This window comes from Oryza sativa, chromosome 10, assembly GCF_034140825.1.
Source record: "Oryza sativa Japonica Group chromosome 10, ASM3414082v1".
Lineage (NCBI taxonomy): Eukaryota > Viridiplantae > Streptophyta > Magnoliopsida > Poales > Poaceae > Oryza > Oryza sativa.
This window is the reverse complement of record NC_089044.1, coordinates 14895303-14913147: the sequence shown is the minus strand read 5'-3', so window position 1 is coordinate 14913147 and position 17845 is coordinate 14895303. Positions and strand designations below refer to the sequence as shown.

At 49.1% G+C, this 17845-nt stretch overlaps 1 protein-coding gene and 1 long non-coding RNA gene across 5 annotated transcripts; one reads left to right on the top strand and one right to left on the bottom strand.

Annotated features, from left to right (window-relative positions):
- Positions 1 to 182: 182 nt before the first annotated feature.
- Positions 183 to 16417, bottom strand: LOC4348598 (uncharacterized). Of its 4 annotated transcripts, XM_066304768.1 has the most exons (6): positions 16126 to 16417; positions 15879 to 16041; positions 15350 to 15432; positions 13881 to 13891; positions 717 to 833; positions 183 to 655 (listed from the first exon to the last, which is right to left on the bottom strand). In XM_066304768.1, exons 3-6 carry the CDS (start codon positions 15385 to 15387, stop codon positions 570 to 572), a joined length of 252 nt encoding a protein of 83 aa, XP_066160865.1. In that variant the 5' UTR covers positions 15388 to 15432; positions 15879 to 16041; positions 16126 to 16417; the 3' UTR covers positions 183 to 569. The 4 variants fall into 4 exon arrangements, 1 of the variants encoding a protein (XP_066160865.1); XR_010737026.1 differs by lacking the exons at positions 13881 to 13891; positions 15350 to 15432; XR_001540682.3 differs by lacking the exons at positions 183 to 655; positions 13881 to 13891 and having other exon boundaries at positions 693 to 833.
- Positions 14239 to 15773, top strand: LOC112936557 (uncharacterized). Its single transcript, XR_003238833.2, has 2 exons — positions 14239 to 14381; positions 15170 to 15773. It is a non-coding gene; the product is annotated as an uncharacterized lncRNA (long non-coding RNA).
- Positions 16418 to 17845: the final 1428 nt, after the last annotated feature.

The window sequence follows — 17845 nt, the reverse complement described above, 5'->3', positions numbered from 1 at the left end:
AGTGCCAACAATTCTTTTGTTTTTGTGCCGACAGACCATGTATTAATGGCAAACAAACTATTCCTAGTAGATTGTCTACCAGCTTAGGGCATCAACAATGTTGTTCAAAACCAGTCCATAGTCAATAAAATAATCTATTCAGCTACCTAACCACATTGTGGAAGTAGTCAATAGGAGGGAAATAGCAAAAGCTGCCCATAGCACTATGGCTAGGCAAGAAGACCATAAAAAAACATAGTTGTACAGTGGTACTGTTCATAAAATATTAAACAAAACAAGTTGTAACCGTTGGCTTCTGGCCGTTGGCTTCCTGAATTGTGCCTACAAAAACTGAAACAGCATACATACACCCCTGAACATTGTGCCTACAAAAACTGAAGCAACATACACCATCTCCATTCATCAATTTGCTAGAACACAACTAGTTCCAATGGATCCCTCCCATAGAAGCATCTCAAGTTTCACAAATCAAGACTCCCCAAGCCAATACTCTGAGAGTAGTGACCATATCTCACCTCCTACACCCCAATCTCAGTTTCTCTTTGCATCACCAAATTATCTGCAAAACTTCAACCCTTTTGGTCCTCCAATAAATCAGCCACCCTTTGGTCACTCTCCTCCAAGATTTCAAGGCGTTCAACACCAAGGGAGCTGGCTGCCACATACTCCATCAAGCTATCAATGATTTCATTTACAAGAGAGTTTTGGTTCCTTACCAACTATGCAGTTTGGAGCTGCAGCCAACAGGCCACCATATGTGCTGCAATTTAGCTCTGCAGTTGGTGCTGCAGCCAATACTTCTTCCCATGGATCCGAGTCTAGTTCTCCATGCCCTGCAAGACAAAAAGAGAAACAACATGTCACAATTGAAGAGTCAAGCAGCAGTAGTGAAGAAGAACCAAAGAGGCTGTTGGCGATATGGCATGAGGCCCTTCGACCAAAATCTGCCGAAAGCTATGCGAAGAGTGGGGATTCAAGCCCGAGACGTCAAAGTTAGTCGGGGCGAAGTCCCCCTATGGCGAAGACTACGGAACAAGGACGGCGAGAAGCAAGGGATCACGCGGGTACTTTGCCAAGCCAGAGGCCTCTTGGGCGAAGGATGCAGGGCGAAGAGTATATGCCGAAGGGGGACGGACTTTGCCAAAGCAAGCTCGCCCCCGCAAGGGCCGAAGAAGCCTTTCCGGTCCATCAAGCCTAGGGGCTATTGGGCCGACGATCGCCCGACGACCCATCAGGGGCCCATGAACCTCAATTATACTATGTACCCATGTAAATGTCCCTTTCATAGGGGTAACCATGTAAATTCCCCTGTATAACCAAAACCCTAGTAGTAAGAACCTGTAATACGGGCTATAAATAGTCTCATAGGGCCATGTAATAGGGGGATCCCAAGAAAAATTCTCAAATTAATACGCTTTACTTCTTTTCCAACCACTGTTGAGTAACCACGACTTTCGACGTATGCGGTTGTCGTTTCGACAACAGCTGGCGCCGACCGTGGGGACCTCCGAGCGAAACCACTGAGGGCGAATGCCACCAAAGAAGGTTGTGAAGGAGAAGGTTACAAGGCGAAAGGAAAGCGACGCCGGGGCGGATATAGCCGCCGAAGAGGGAGCAGAGCCTTCGGCGTCCATTGCCGAAGATGGAGGAGCGCCATCTGGTTCTGCACCTGCGCCATCTCTACCGCCTTCGGCCCCTGCCACCTCTGTGCAGGTGCCGAACGCGGCTGACATGGCGAAGGCGGCGGCGGCGGCGGCGGCAAGGGCACTCCAGACCAGGGCGGAGATCCTTTCGACAAGCCAACTGCTGGTGCCCCAAGCCGCTCCGTCGCAGCCGGCAGCGGCCCCAACTGCGCTCACTCCTGTGCAAGCCCAAGTCAACCCTAACCCTGAAACACAAACCGAAGCCGACATGGAAGCCATGCAACAAAACATGACGGGACTCCAAGACATGCTTCGCCAAATGTAAGAACAACAGTAAGCATACGAGGCGGCAAGACAGTCCAAGGTCGCTTCGGCTCCAATCCTCCAGTATTCAGCAGGCTATATCCCACAAGTCTATCCACAAGTGCCGACCCAGCCCCTTCCGCACAAGTCGCGCAAGCACCAATGTACTTCGCCGGGCAACCATCGACCGCAGCAGCGCATCCGGCCTCTCACATGCAACTGCAAGCTCAACCGGTCGCTGCCCAAGTACACCCTCAACCGCCTGGCCAAGCACCACAAACAATGGCAGAAGGGGCTTCGGCTCTGTAGGCGCAGCTCCAGGCTTTCCTTCAGCAGCTTAGCCAACCCCACAACATTTCAGGTACAGCCCCTTCGGCTCACCTGGAGGGGAATACAAGTCAAGGTGCGCCTAGTTGGTTGCCGTCGAATCGGCCAGGTCAAGGGGCTTCGCCGTGGAGTCAAGGACCGCAGTTCGACTTCATCAATGCTGCTCAGGCACCAACCATTCGGCCGCAAGCACCAATGTCAGGCTTCGGAGCAAACCAGGCACCAAACCAGGTCGCCATGACATGGTCACAGCCAACTTTCGACCCCTCCATGGTGGCTCAGCAAGCATTACCAATCGGAGCGGGGCAGCCGAATGCCATGGCCCAACCTCACGCGCAAGCCGTGATTTAGCCCTTTGCCACGCCGTACTCGCAGCAAGGTGCCGTGAACAGGGCGGGGGGCGAAAAGGGGCTACCGCTGAGTGGGGGAATCAAGAACCGTCCAATCCCACTCCAGTTCAAGTTCCCACCCGTCCCACGCTACTCAAGCGAAACTGACCCAAAGGAATTCCTCTCCATTTATGAGTCTGCGATCGAAGCGGCTCATGGCGACGAAAATACCAAGGCAAAGGTAATACATCTCGCTCTAGACGGCATCGCCCGTTCTTGGTATTTCAATCTGCCAGCCAATAGCATTTACTCATGGGAGCAATTGCGCGATGTCTTTGTCCTTAACTTTCTAGGTACCTATGAGGAGCCGAAGACGCAGCAGCATCTACTCGGCATTTGCCAGAGGCCGGGGGAGTCGATAAGGGAGTACATGCGTCGCTTCTCACAAGCCCAGTGCCAAGTTCAAGACATAACCGAGGCGTCTGTCATAAACGCCGCTTCGGCTGGTCTACTCGAGGGCGAACTCACAAGAAAAATCGCCAACAAGGAGCCACAGACACTTGAGCACCTACTTCGCATCATTGACGGGTTCGCAAGGGGCGAGGAGGATTCCAAGCGATGGCAAGCTATACAAGCTGAGTATGATAAGGCTTCCGTCGCCGCTGCTCAAGCCCAAGCACAAGTTCAAGTTGCCGAACCACCTTCTCTCACTGTTCGCCATCCCCAGCCAGCGATCCAAGGACAACCGCCAAAGCAAGGTCAAGCCCCCATGACCTGGAGGAAGTTCAGAACCGACTGTGCGGGCAAGACTGTGATGGCTGTCGAAGAAGTGCAAGCCCTCCACAAGGAATTCGATGCCCAGCAAGCAAGCAACCATCAGTAGCCTGTCCGCAAGAAGGTCCGAAAATACCTCTACTGCGCCTTCCACAGACGCTCTTCGCACACCACGGAGCAATGCCAAAACATTCGGCAACGTGGCAACGCGCAAGATCCAAGGCCGCAGCAGGGAGCAGCAGTCGAAGCACCTCGCGAAGTAGCTCAAGAATAGGCACCCCCTGCCGAACAGCGCCAAGATGCACAGCGCAGAGTAATCCAAGTGATTACAAGGGCTGACCCGCCAATCCAACTATCGAAGTGACAAAAGAAGATGCAGCTACGAACGATCCACAATATCACTTCGGCAGGCGAAGGGGCTCCACAGTATCTGAACCAGCAAATCTCTTTTGGGCCAGAAGATGCCGAAGGAGTAATGTTCCCGCATCAAGATCCTCTGGTGATCTCAGCCGAGATAGCTGGTTTCGAGGTCCGGCGAATCCTAGTCGATGGAGGGAGTTCGGCTGATGTCATTTTTGCAGAAGCATATGCCAAGATGGGGTTGCCCACCCTAGCCCTTACCCCAGCGCCAGCCTCGCTCCGTGGTTTCGGCGGAAAAGCAGTTCAAGTTCTTGGCCAAGCACAGTTGTTGGTAGCTTTCGGCACAGGTGAAAACAGGCGCGAAGAACAAGTATTGTTCGACGTTGTCGACATCCCTTACAACTACAACGCCATCTTCGGCCGTGCAACCTTGAACAAGTTCGAAGCTATTTCCCACCACAATTATCTCAAGCTCAAGATGCCCAGCCCGACGGGAGTGATAGTGGTCAAGGGGCTTCAGCCTTCAGCCGCTTCTAAAGGCGATCTTGCCATAATCAACAGAACAGTACATAATGTTGAGGCTGAACTGCATGACCGGGTGAAACACGCGCCAAAGCCTGCCCCTCACGGCAAGATAATCAAGATGCAGATTGATGACGCCGACCCCGCAAAGCTCGTATCGCTGGGGGGCGACATGGACGAAGAAGTGGCGGCAAGCATCCTAGAAGTACTCAAGAAAAACAGTGATATCTTTGCCTGGGGCCCCGATCAGGTGGGAGGTGTTTCGACAGATCCCATCATGCATCACTTGGCAGTTAAGCCGGATGCCAAGCCAAGGAAACAGAAGCTGCACAAGATGTCTGCTGATCGCCAAGAAGCAGCAAAAGCCAAAGTCCAAAAATTGCTCAAGGCTAGGGTCATCCAAGAGATCGACCATCCTGAGTGACTGGCGAATCCAGTGCTGGTCCGGAAGTCAAACGGCAAATGGCGCATATGTGTTGATTTCACAGACCTAAACAAAGCATGTCCGAAGGACGATTTCCCCTTACCACGGATCGACCATCTCGTGGATTCAACAGCTGGCTGCGAGCTCATGAGCTTCCTAGATGCATATTCCGGCTATCACCAGATCCACATGAACCCGACCGACATCCCCAAGACAGCCTTTATCACACCATTTGGCACCTTTTGCCACCTCAGGATGCCTTTCGGCCTGAGGAATGCCGGAGCAACCTTCGCCAGGCTGGTGTACAAGGTCCTGTACAAGCAGTTGGAGCGAAACGTGGAGGCTTATGTCGACGACATCGTCATAAAAAGCCACAAGGCTTTTGACCACGCGTCCGACCTGCAGGAGACCTTCGACAACTTGCGCGCAGCGGGTATGAAACTTAATCCTGAGAAGTGCGTTTTCGGCGTTCGCGCAGGCAAGTTGTTGGGCTTCCTTGTTTCTGAAAGAGGCATCGAGTTGAATCCGGAGAAAATCGATGCCATTCAGCAAATGAAGCCTTCGTCGAGCGTACGTGAAGTACAAAAGCTCGCGGGCCGAATTGCGGCACTCACTCGATTCCTCTCAAAGGCAGCCGAAAGAGGTTTGCTCTTCTTCATGACCCTCCGGGGCGCGGGAAAATTCAACTAGACACCCGAATGCCAAGCAGCGTTCAACGAGCTAAAGCAATACCTGCAAAGCCCGCCAGCTTTGATCAGCCCAGCACCAGGAAGCGAACTGCTACTATACCTAGCAGCTTCGCTAGTGGCAGTCAGTGCTGCCCTCGTCCAAGAAACAGATTCAGGCCAGAAGCCGGTCTATTTCGTCTCCGAAGCATTGCAAGGAGCGAAGACAAGATATATTGAAATGGAAAAGCTCGCTTACGCCCTAGTGATGGCTTCGCGCAAGCTCAAGCATTACTTCTAGGCATACAAAGTCATGGTGCCATCGAAATACCCTTTTGGCGAAATACTCCGAGGCAAGGAAGTTACTGGCCAGCTCAGCAAGTGGGCAGCAGAGCTATCCCCTTTCGACTTGCATTTTGTCGCCCGCACTACTGTCAAGTCTCAAGTGCTAGCTGACTTCGTAGCCGAATGGACACCAGCATTCGCCCTTGAGCCCGAGCCTGTCGAACAGCCCTGGGTGATGTACGCTGACGGTTCGTGGTCGCACAGGTGGGCAGGCATTGCGGCAGTGCTCACTTCGCCGAATGGTGTGCCGATTCAGTATGCTGCAAGGCTGCAGTTCGACACAACCAATAACGCAGCAGAATACGAAGCCATTCTTCTTGGCCTAAGAAAGGCGAAAGCATTAGGGGTTCGGCGCTTGCTAATCCGAACCGACTCCAAGCTAGTGGCAGGGCATGTTGACAAATCCTTCGAGGCAAAAGAAGAAGGAATGAAGTGGTATTTGGAGGCCGTTCGGTCCACGGAAAAGTGCTTCACCGGCATAACGGTCGAACATTTACCTAGAGGCCAGAACGAGGAAGCAGACGCCCTAGCGAAATCTGCTGCCTGTGGAGGCCCACATTCGCCAGGCATCTTTTTTGAAATCCTATACGCACCAAGTGTGCCTGTGGAAAGCCTGGAGGTCATGACAATTGACCAGGCGAAACTGGGCGAAGATCCATGTGACTGGCGAACATCGTTTGTGAAATACCTTGAAACTGGCTAGCTTCCGGAAGATGAAGCAGAAGCAAAGCGCTTGTAACTCAGAGCCACAAGGTATAAGATGGTCTCAGGTCAGCTATATCGCTCCGGGGTACTTCAACCCTTGCTCCGATGCATCTCTTCCGCCGAAGGCAAGGAAATGGCGAAGGAGTTACACCAGGGGCTTTGTGGTGTGCACCAAGCCGCAATAACAGTTGCCTCCAAAGTGTTTAGACAAGGAGTTTATTGGCCCACTGTGTTGAAAATCTGTGTTGAACAAATCAAGAAGTGCGAAAGTTGCCAGCGTCATGGCCGAAGCCAAGCCGCGCCCCAGTATGAGTTGCAGCCCATCGCACCAATCTGGCCCTTCGCCAGATGGGGACTGGACATCATTGGGCCGTTCCCGGTGGCGTGAAACGGGTACAAGTTCGCAATTGTGGCCGTTGAATACTTCTCTCGATGGATTGAGGCCGAACCCCTCGGAGCGATCACTTCGGCAGCAGTACAGAAGTTTGTATGGAAAAACATTGTTTGCCGTTTCGGAGTACCAAAAGAGTTTATCACTGACAATGGCAAGCAGTTCGACTCTAACAAGTTCAGAGAAATGTGCGAAGGGCTTAACCTGGAAATCAGGTTCGCGTCGGTCGCGCACCCACAGTCAAATGGGGCGGCCAAACGTACAAATGGTAAGATCCTAAAAGCACTAAAGAAAAGGCTTGAGGGGGCAGCGAAGGGCAAATGGCCAGAGGAAATGTTATCTGTTCTTTGGGCCCTTCGGATGACCCCCACAAGACCAACCAAGTTCAGCCCGTTCATGCTTCTTTATGGCGATGAGGCAATGACCCCAACAGAGCTAGGGGCTAACTCACCAAGGGTGACGTTCTCTAGGGGCGAAGAGGGGCGCGAGGTGTCGCTCGAACTCTTGGAGGGGGTAAGAGTCGAAGCACTCGAGCACATGCGCAAGTATGCCACAGGCACTTCGGCAACTTACAACAAAAAAGTTCGACCGACGGAGCTGTTGCCTGGTCATCCTGTCTTAAGGAAAAAGGCGAACCCGATAGCCGTTGGCAAGCTTGAATCGAAGTGGGAAGGACCATACCTCATCAAGCACAAGTCCAGGACGGGGTCCTTTCGACTGGCGACACTTAAAGGCGAAGAGTTCGACCATTCATGGAACGCTGCCTCTCTCAAACGTTTTTATGTCTAGAACGGGTGGCACCCAAATCGCCAACTTGTAAAAATGTATATATCGTTATGTAAGCCCTTCGGCACTATGTAAGCTTTTCGGAAAGAAAAAAAAAGAGGAAAATGAAAAAAGACAAAAAACTGGATGTAGGGCTATTATCCACCACGGAGGCTCGAACCAGTATAAAATCTCTGTCCTCTGCCCTCTTTTTATTTGTTTGTGCGATTGATAATTTGCGGAAAAACCCCAAGGCAAACGCCTGATCAGCGAAAAAGGCCAGGGGGGCGAAACGAATCGGCCGAAGCATCGCTCGCCGAACGATTGAAACCGCAACAGCTTGTTTCGGAGAACTAGTCGAACACTGTTACACTCGATCAAAAGGAAAGTACGAGTGCTTCCTACAACGTAGAACAAAGCGGATCGAAAATGAAAGCCGAATGCTGAAAACTCAAAACCTATTTCGCTAATATATGCAAAGGGGCCGACACGTTCCGACCCAACGAAAAGCACGCGAAGTGACAATGCAAAGATAGCGAAAAGGAAATAAAACGCACCTTTATTGATTTTAAATAAAAATGTATCGAAGAATACAAACCCATCACAATGATACAAGTGAAAGGAAAAGAGCAATGGCGTTACAACCCAGCTTGCAGATAAATTACATCTTCGCCCCCGCGATCACTCTCTCTCTCTGTAAGGAATAATCAGGCGAACTAGGTTCGTCATTACTACTAATATCATACACAACCCTAAGAGGAGAAGGGGGCGAAACACAGACTAGACTGTAACGACGCTGGGAGATCGCCTCCTGCCGATCAGTCTTCTGATGGTTTCGCCAAAAGCGAGCCATATCCTCCAAACGTCTTGAATGGACAAGATCGTAGTCTTCTAAGGTTCGCCTGGGGTGCGCCCGAAGCCACCCGACAACCTTAAAAACCTTATAGCTACGGCCGTTTATCACCATTTCATGATAAACAGGCCGAAATAGGCATCGCACCTTCGGCAAATCCTTAAATGCCACAAATTTCTCGTTTTGATTTCGCCAACTCTCAGAAGGAGGCCGGATGCACAACTTTCGACGAACACACTGGTAGACAGTGCAAAAAGGGCAAAAGACGAATTGCATAGTGAGAATAGGCCAAAAAAGAGAAAATATTGCATAATGCGAAATGGGTATAATCATAAATACGCCAAAGACTTCGACCACAAAAAAAGTGGCTAAGAGAATCATATATTCAAAATATCCAAGGGGCCATTTTTCGGCTACAATAAGGAGGGTTAGCGGCATCCTGCCGAATATACATCGTTCGCCATTCCCGACAAACACAAAAAGAAGAAGGGAAACTACAAAAATCTAAGGAAGGGGCGGAGGGCCTCACACCTCTGGGTGATCCTGGGCATCGCCTCCACCCCCTTCGGCTGTCGCATCCTCTTCTTCGCACCGGTTTGCCGCCTTTGCCTTCGCGAGTTGCTCCAAAAGGCGCGTCTTGGCGGTGGACCGGCCGTCTTTCTGCCAGAACTGTTTTCGCCATGCACGAAGCGCGGGCGAAATGTTCTGCGCACTGATCTCCCAGTCCCCCTTCGCATAGTTAGGGAACTCGGCGACGTGCTCGCAGCCGAACTGTTGCAGAAGGCCCATAGTAAAGGCCACCGATACGCGCGCACAGCAATCGCCGTACGCAGTGGTGAAGTCCGAAACCGAACCACCGGCCTGCTGAGTCCACTCGGAGAAGTCGAAGGCCGAGGCATCTTCGGCAGGGACCCCTCGCACCTTTGCACCCATGTCAGTAAGGGCGAGGCGAAGCGTTTGGCACGTCGTTCTCGCGGATTCGGTAGTTTTCGCCATCTCCCGCGAAAACTGCTGTGACTCCGCCGCAGCGTTCGCGTCGGCCTTGCTGACCTCCAGGCGAAGAGCCTCCATCTTTGGCTCAGTAAGATTATAATAATCCGTCAGCACGGCGGAATGGGCTTTTTCTTTCTTCAATTTGGCCTGGAGGCGATCAACCTCAGCTATGGCCTCTCTTCCTTTCTCCAGTTCGGCCTTGAGGCGATCGACCTCGGCCCTAGCTTCCTTTCCTTTCTCTAACTCGGATTGGAGCCGCTTGTTTTCGGCTTTCGCCTCTTTCAGGGTGTTGGCGAGGGCCTCCACCTGCAAGTTCTTGCGGCCTATTTCGTCATCCTTGGCCCGAAGACGGTTCTTGAATCCGTCAAGACGGGCCCGCACGGTTCACTCTGTCGAATAGTGAGCTACAAGAATCTGGATGCAAGGTAGGAATGGGCAAAGAGAACAAATGTTAATTATGTGACATGTAAAAAAGAAGAGGAAAATCAGGAAGAGAGAAAAAACATACCCGAACTGCCAAGCTTTTAATAGCAGAACACCCCTCATCGAACTCATTCAATTCGGTGAATAAGCTCAGGGTGCTGGCAGGTAAGACAAGATTGCTTACTCCCTCCACAAAGGGAATAAGGTCTGCCCGGGTCTCGAAATCGCCAGGGGCGAAATGGGGCGCCGCAAGGGAATACTCCGAGGCAGATGTTTCGACGGCCGAACCCTTCCCCTTCGCTTTGACTAGTGGTGAAACAACCGGTTGACGCAGAGGGCTACCGAAGATCCTCGCCGCAGCTGCCACGATTCGTTCCGCGGAGGCTGAAGCCCCGGCGGCGGCGCTACCGCCTGCCCCACCAGCGCCGATGGAAAGAATGGGGGCGGTCGAAAGGTCCAGGCTGCGGCCAGTGGGCGAAGTCGGAGTCTCTTCAAAAGACTCGTCGTCGCTGAAGACGCGAGCGACATCGACGAGTCCTTTCTTTTTGGAGATCTTTTTGACCGGACCTCCCTTCGCCGCCCGGCCTGCCGAAAACGCAATTAGCGCCTTCGCCCCATCCAAATCCTTTCGGCGAAGGGGGGAGCTGTTCGACTCCACCCCGGTCTCGTTGTGACCTGGACTTGGAGTAGGAGTGTAGCCAGGGGTGTCGACGCGGTTTTCGACTGCCCCGTCCGCGGCCTTTTCGGCCACGACCTCCGCCTCCTCATCTTCCTCTCCTTCCTCCTCGTCGTCACGCTCTTCGACGTCCTCCTCATCATCGGCGTCGGAATCGGACGAAGCAGGAACCCTTCGCTTCCTAGGGGCAAGCTTCACTTGCCCACGCGTTCGCTTTCGCGAAGGTCCTACATCGTCGTCCGCCTTGTGGGGGTTCACCCGTGGAGGCAATTCGCCGTTGTAAACCCGGTTCGCCTGGCCAGCTGCTTGTCGCGTCAGCAGCTGGCTATACTCGACGACTGACACGTCGCCGATCATCCTACGGGCTTCGGCGTCAGCCTGGTCGAGGGTCAACACTACAAAAATAATAGGTGTAGCCACATCAAGCGTCGAACAAAGCAAAATAACAAAAGCAGGAGTGCGTAGCGAAAGAGCACTCTTACCGTTCGTTCCCTCGGGGAGAACCAACTTCGGCAAACCATCAACCTCTTCGCCTTGATCTACTGCGACTTGCCATGATTGAGAGAGGGGAAAGATGCGAAGCATGCAGAATTCCTCCACCAAGTCGCGGCAACTAAGGCGGAAGCAAACCTTACGCAGCAGAGCGAATCACGCCTCCATAGCGCCGTCCACAGCGATCTTGGGTTTTCGGTTCGGCGCAATCGCCCTACGCCGGCACCGGAGGGCCTTCGCTGAGTCAGAACCAGCCTCGAAGGGGATGGTGTGGTAAAACCACCTCGCCATCCAATGGCGGTCCCACTTCGACATGGCGGCATTCACTGGCCAGAGATCGGACCGCTCGGGGCGAACATTAAAGTTTACGCTCCCGAACACTGATTTCTTCGTCCCAGCCGGGGTAATCACCGTCTTCGAATTCACGGTGGCGAAAAATATGGCGCCAAAAAGTTCGGCGCTAGGCTCAAAACTGGAAGTCCGGCACGCCCAGTCGAAGATAGCGATCCGGACCAGCGTCGATGGGCTTAACTGTGGGAGCTCTACCTGGAAAAGGCGAAGAATCTCCGGCAACAACGTGTTGCACGGAAACCGGAGCCCCGCCTCGAAAAACACGGCGAACACCACCGTCCAGTTGTCGACGGGCTTCGGTACAACGGCTTTCCCCGGGGCGAAAGCCTGTCCCTCGACTAACGCCCCAGAGCTGACCAACTTCGCCAGCTCACTGTCATCTATGAGAGAAATCCCTAAGTAGGCGGTGGTGTCGTCGTCAATCCGGCCGGGGTCAAGCCCTTTCGCCGAAGAGGGGTTAGGCTTGCGGGGAGCCATGACGAAGGATGTATGCAGTGACGAAGGGTGTGTGCAGTGGTGAACAAAGGAAACGAACGAAAGGTCTAAAGGGCCAAAGGGTGCCGTGAGAGCAAGAACGGAGGAAGAGAGCGCGAGCGGTGAAAGTGACAAGTCTGGTGGTGAAAAGAGGACGGGGGAGAATATATAGCCCACCCAAGCAACGGTTCACCTACCCACCAGTAATAAAGCACCACGTGTCGCGAGGGTAGGCGAAACGGTAAATTCCTATCGACCGAGCTACATAGTAAAAAGCCCACAAAGAGAAGGCCCATTACTGTTCCTTTCGGCCCGGGAAAGATAAAAATAATATACAACCGCCTGCAGGAGGCGAAGAGCGGCAAAACAATACCAGCCGCAAAGACAATAAACTTTATTTGTAGGAACAATGAAGGTTTTGGAAGGAGCATCGGTCGAAAGGGGGCGCCACATACCATACCACATGGTTTGCACGGTCTCGGCCGAAGCTCCAATCTCACCCTTGCCCGTGAGGGGCTTGTTGGCGGTATGGCATGAGGCCGTTCGACCAAAATCTGCCGAAAGCTATGCGAAGAGTGGGGATTCAAGCCCGAGACGTCAAAGTTAGTCGGGGCGAAGTCCCCACATGGTGAAGACTACGGAACAAGGACGACGAGAGGCAAGGGATCACGCGGGTACTCTGCCAAGCTAGAGGCCTCTTGGGCGAAGGATGCAGGGCGAAGAGTATATGCTGAAGGGGGACGACTTCGCCAAAGCAAAGCTCGGGCCGAAGAAGCCTTTCCGGCCCATCAAGCCTAGGGGCTGTTGGGCCGACGATCGCCTGACGACCCATCAAGGGCCCTTGAACCTCATTACACTATGTACTCATGTAAATGTCCCTTTCATAGGGGTAACCATGTAAATTTCCCTGTATAACCAAAACCCTAGTAGTAAGAACCTGTAATAGGGGCTATAAATAGTCTCATAGGGCCATGTAATAAGGGGATCCCAAGAAAAATTCTCTAATTAATACACTTTACTTCTTTTCCAACCATTGTTGAGTAACCACGTCTTTCGACGTATGCGGTTGTCGTTTCGACAACAGAGGCGTACACGCATAAATTGGACTGAAGAAGAGAATCTACACCTTCTTAGCTATTGGATACATTACTCAACTGATCCTGTAAAAGGCATCGACAGGAAATCAGAATTTTACTGGAAAGCTGTAGCTGATGTGTTCAACACCAGCGCGCCAACAAATGGACACAAGAGGTCAGTCAAGCAACTGAAGACACATTGGGGTGATGTGAAGAGAGATATAACAAAGTTCTGTGGAGTATATGGTAGACTTAAAGCTACCTGGAAGAGTGGGCAATCTGATGACATGGTCATGAACTCAGCCCATGCGATATTCGAAAAAGAAAACAAGGACAAACCTTTCACCTTGGAGTACATGTGGAGAGAGGTCAAGGATTTGCCTAAATGGTGTAGAATAGTCCAAGAGGATAGTGGAAATAAGAGGACCAAGGTTTCATCATCAGAAGCATACACTTCTTCATCTAACCAAGACACAGGAGGAAACCATTAGCAAAGAGAAGCGCCCTGATGGACAGAAGAAAGCAAAGGCCGGGCTAAAAGGAAAAGGAAAAGATGCTGCACCATCTCCTTTGGGCAACCAACCAAGTCAGAATATGATTCTATATCATGAAGCTATGTCACTTAAAGCAACAGCAATGATAAAATCAGCAAAAGAGAAGAAGTACCAGACTTACTTAAAACTGTTGGAGAAAGATACTTCAAACTTCAGTGAAGCACACCACAAGAGGCATGAAGGAGTCCTGGACCAATTAGCAAAAGAACTTGCTGGGGAGTAAATAATCAGCAAGTGATGCTTGTACTACCATTACCTATTGTGCTTGTCATATTTAGAGGTGTTGAAAGTGTAATTTTCATATTTAGAAGTGTTGTAAGTCTATTTGTAACCCTTAAGTTAGCTATTGTAACAGGTCGATGCTCTATATTGTATGGCCATGTTGTTAGTGTATGTGTAAGCCAAATTAATCATATTGAACAGTAGAGAAATCACCTTTGTTTATCCTTAGTTTTGATCCATGTCAAGGTCCATGACAGTTGTGGAACAGGGCATAAAGCAAAATAATATCAGTTGTAAAATAATATCAGTACATTATAACTGTTGTGGAACAGGGCATAAAGCAAAATATAGCTGTTGAGAAAAAGACAAACAAAGTACAGTTGTTGAGAAAAAGACAAACAAAATATAGCTGTTGAGAAAGGTGGCAAACAAAATATAGCTGTTGAGATAAAGCAATAGATAGCTATTGGTATTTAGCAGCTATAAATATGAGATGCAGTCTAGGACACCACTCCCTCATTCATACAACACACACTCCCTCATTCCAAAAAAGAAGATGTCCAGTGACTCTCAAGATCAATCTAGTCATTCAGATGAGTCTACAGAGGCTCAGCTTGAAGCTGAGCTTGAGGTAGAGCTTGAAGCTGAGCTGGGGGCTGAATTGGAAGCAGAATCAGCTGGTACCTCTATTCGGCGTGGGGGCTACACACGGAGGTACATCAATAGAGATCATCAAGATGATCACAACAGATTGTTTGCTAAATACTATTCTGCCAATCCCTTGTACACCGATAATCAATTCCGTAGGAGATTTCGCATGAGAAAGCATCTATTTTTGCACATAGTTGAAGCTCTAGGTGTCTGGTCTCCATATTTTTGTCTACGGCGAGATGCATTTGGAAAGGTGGGTCTATCACCACTGCAAAAATGTACAGCTGCCATCAGAATGTTAGCATATGGTTCACCAGCTGATCTTATGGATGAAACATTTGGGGTCGCTGAAAGCACAACACTAGAGTGTTTGATTTATTTTGCTAAGGGTGTAAGAGTTATATTTGGCTAACAATATCTACGAAAGCCTACTAATGAAGATATTCAACGTTTACTTCAAGTAGCACATGGGCATGGATTCCCTGGGATGTTGGGTTGTCTTGACTGCATGCATTGGGAGTGGTAGAATTGCTCAGTAGCATGGAAGAGGCAATTTACACGTGGTGATTATAAGGTACATACTATAATGCTAGAAGCGGTAGCATCTTATGACATATGGATTTGGCATGCTTTTTTTGGAGCAGCTGGTTCAAACAATGATATTAATGTTTTGGACCAGTCACCATTGTTCACCGAACAGCTACAAGGCAGAGCACCCGCCATTCAGTTCAGTATTAATGGGACACAATACAATATGGGATACTATCTAGCTGACGGTTTATATCCAGACTGGGCCACATTTGTCAAAACAATCAACAGACCTCTAAGTGCTAAGCATAAATTGTTTGCAGCTCATCAAGAAGGAGCAAGAAAAGATGTGGAACGAGCTTTCGGGGTTTTGCAAAAATGTTGGGCCATCGTACGTCACCCAGCACGGCTATGGGAATGGGAACAACTTGCAGATATCATGTATGCATGTGTTATTTTGCACAACATGATAGTAGAGAATGAGAGAGGCATCTACGACATACCCGATGACAACACATATGAACAAGGACATTCCCCGCATTTAACAGGACTTGATCATGGACCAGTCCATGGATTCTCAGAGGTCCTAGAAAAAGATATGGAAATTCGTGATCAACAAGCCCATCGTCGTCTGAAGGAAGATTTGATAGAGCATATATGGCAAAAGTTTGGTGATAATCGACAGCAACCATGAGAAAAAAATGCCTATCAGCCTTTTACTTTGCCAGTTTGCCTTAGCCATGTAATTTAGGATTGTCAGTTTGTTTTCCATAACTTGTATTCGTAAGTAGGATTATCGTCAGTACTTTTACTTTGTCATGAATCTTGTACTTGACTAGTTAATTATCAAGGTTCCTGTAAAAGGCATGCGTTTAATTGTCCTCATTATAGAAAATGAATTAAGTCTTACGTGAATATTCACGCAAAGGAGAGATGTACATATGAGTATTATTGAGTACTACAGGAAGCATCATGATAACAAAAAAATAATAAAAAAAAGAACAATTGACTACGAATAGGAAGGAACAATACCAGATGTACCCAATGGTCCAGGTGCATGCGTGCTGCAGCTTCTGCTCCGGCTACCCGTCGACGGTCATTCGCCTTCATCTCCATCTGTGCACCGCCGCAGCCTCCAGAGCAAATTCGCGAGGCCGTGGTGCCTAGATCTGAGCCCATCGTGAAGGTAGCCGCACTGAAAAAAAAATACATAAACGAGGAGTGAGCAATCCAGGGTGACGGAGGGGAAGACCAATGGGAGGAGCGATGCTGCGTGCACCTCAGGATATGGAGGGTGATAGAGATGGCTGGTGCGCTGCCGGCGGCGGAAAATAGCGTGTGCAGTGGCGGCGTGGGGACTTTAGGTCAGGAATTGGGGGGCGGCGGCAACGGCGGACAGGGCATGCGGCGGCGTGGGGACTTGTCAGGAATCGGGGGCGGTGGTGAGGGCTGGTGCGGCGGTGGCGGAGAGGTCGTGCAGCGGCGCAGGATGGGGCGAGATTTGGGGGCGGCGATAGAAGAGGAGTCGAACTCTCGAACCCGCGCGAAGGAAACGAGAATAAGTCGCGGCTGATTTTTTTTATCTTCAGTGGGACCCACCTTAAATTACTTACGTTATGGTGGTTTCTGTAACTATGGACTCCCATATGTGGGTCCTACATCTATGGACTAGTTTGCCAAATACATTAGAACATTATCAGCATACTATTAGACAGTGAGAACCAAATCAACTTTTTTTTTAAAAAAAACACAATATAATATATTGCATCGAGTGTACCATTGTCAAATGCACCAATTAGACTAATAATCATGAAACGAACACATCTATTTATCAAAGAAGAGCACAATTAATTTACTTTTGATGACTTAATCCTATCATGTATCACAAAATACTTCTGTTTTTTTTTCAATTGAAGAAATACATGTCACATGCCCACACCACAACCACCCAATCTAATCTAGTACCACCTACAAACACAAAATAGACGTCACTGTTGGCTTTGCATGTACAAAATATGACAGCTTTGCATGTACAAAATATGACAATCCTTCCAGTAGATTTCTCCATCCATTACGTCGAAAAAAAGATTTCTCTATCCAATGCAAACTATCCTACATATAGTTCTTCAACAAAATGTGAAACATTGCCACAATTGGTTCAGCTATCAGCCACATCCCACCTAGAAAAGACGTTAAACATAATAAGCACAAGGGGAAATGCTGCATAATCATTTTGTAACACCGAAAGTTTTTTTAAAAAAACTATCATAAGGAAAAGGTGATTTGTTTTTCTGAAGAGTGTAACTTTCTTGTGGTTTGTAGATCAAAGATAATTGTGATAGTAGCATTGATCAACTTTAGCTGCACACATCACTACATGAGATAGTACTAGCAAGTAGCACTATAATAAAGTTGCTACCTAAAGGTAATTGGCTCCCATCGTTTGGCCAAATACTAATAAGTACCGTATGAAGATCCTAGATGGTCATCACACATGTTCTAAAACTATTGGCTATATTACCATCATTGGCAGTGCAGATTATATGAGGTAGGGATCCAATTGTTAGAAGTCTAACCCAAGCATAATTCATAGAATTTCTTTTATTAATGGCATCATTTTAGGTTGCTTGTTGTTATGGAGATATATAACAAGCCAATCTTAGGAGAAGAAAAAAAAAATCTATTCTTGCCATTGAGTTTGTCCCAGTTCAACGATTTGCCAAACATTGTCTATTTCTACAATATACTGGTTGACTTTGTCATTTTCTCTACAATACACCATTGGGTTGGGTCTTTTTTTCAAAAATATCAAAAATACCCTTGAGACATGCAATATTAACAATCGAATTATCTTATTAGAAGTCTTAAAAAAATGTGATTTTTTATGTGGCCTCCTCACACAACATGAAAGTTTGTATTAAGTTTCAAGTTATTTGCATTTCTACTTTTTACAATATAATTTATCTGTTATATGCTATATAAAATATTTTTATTGTTTT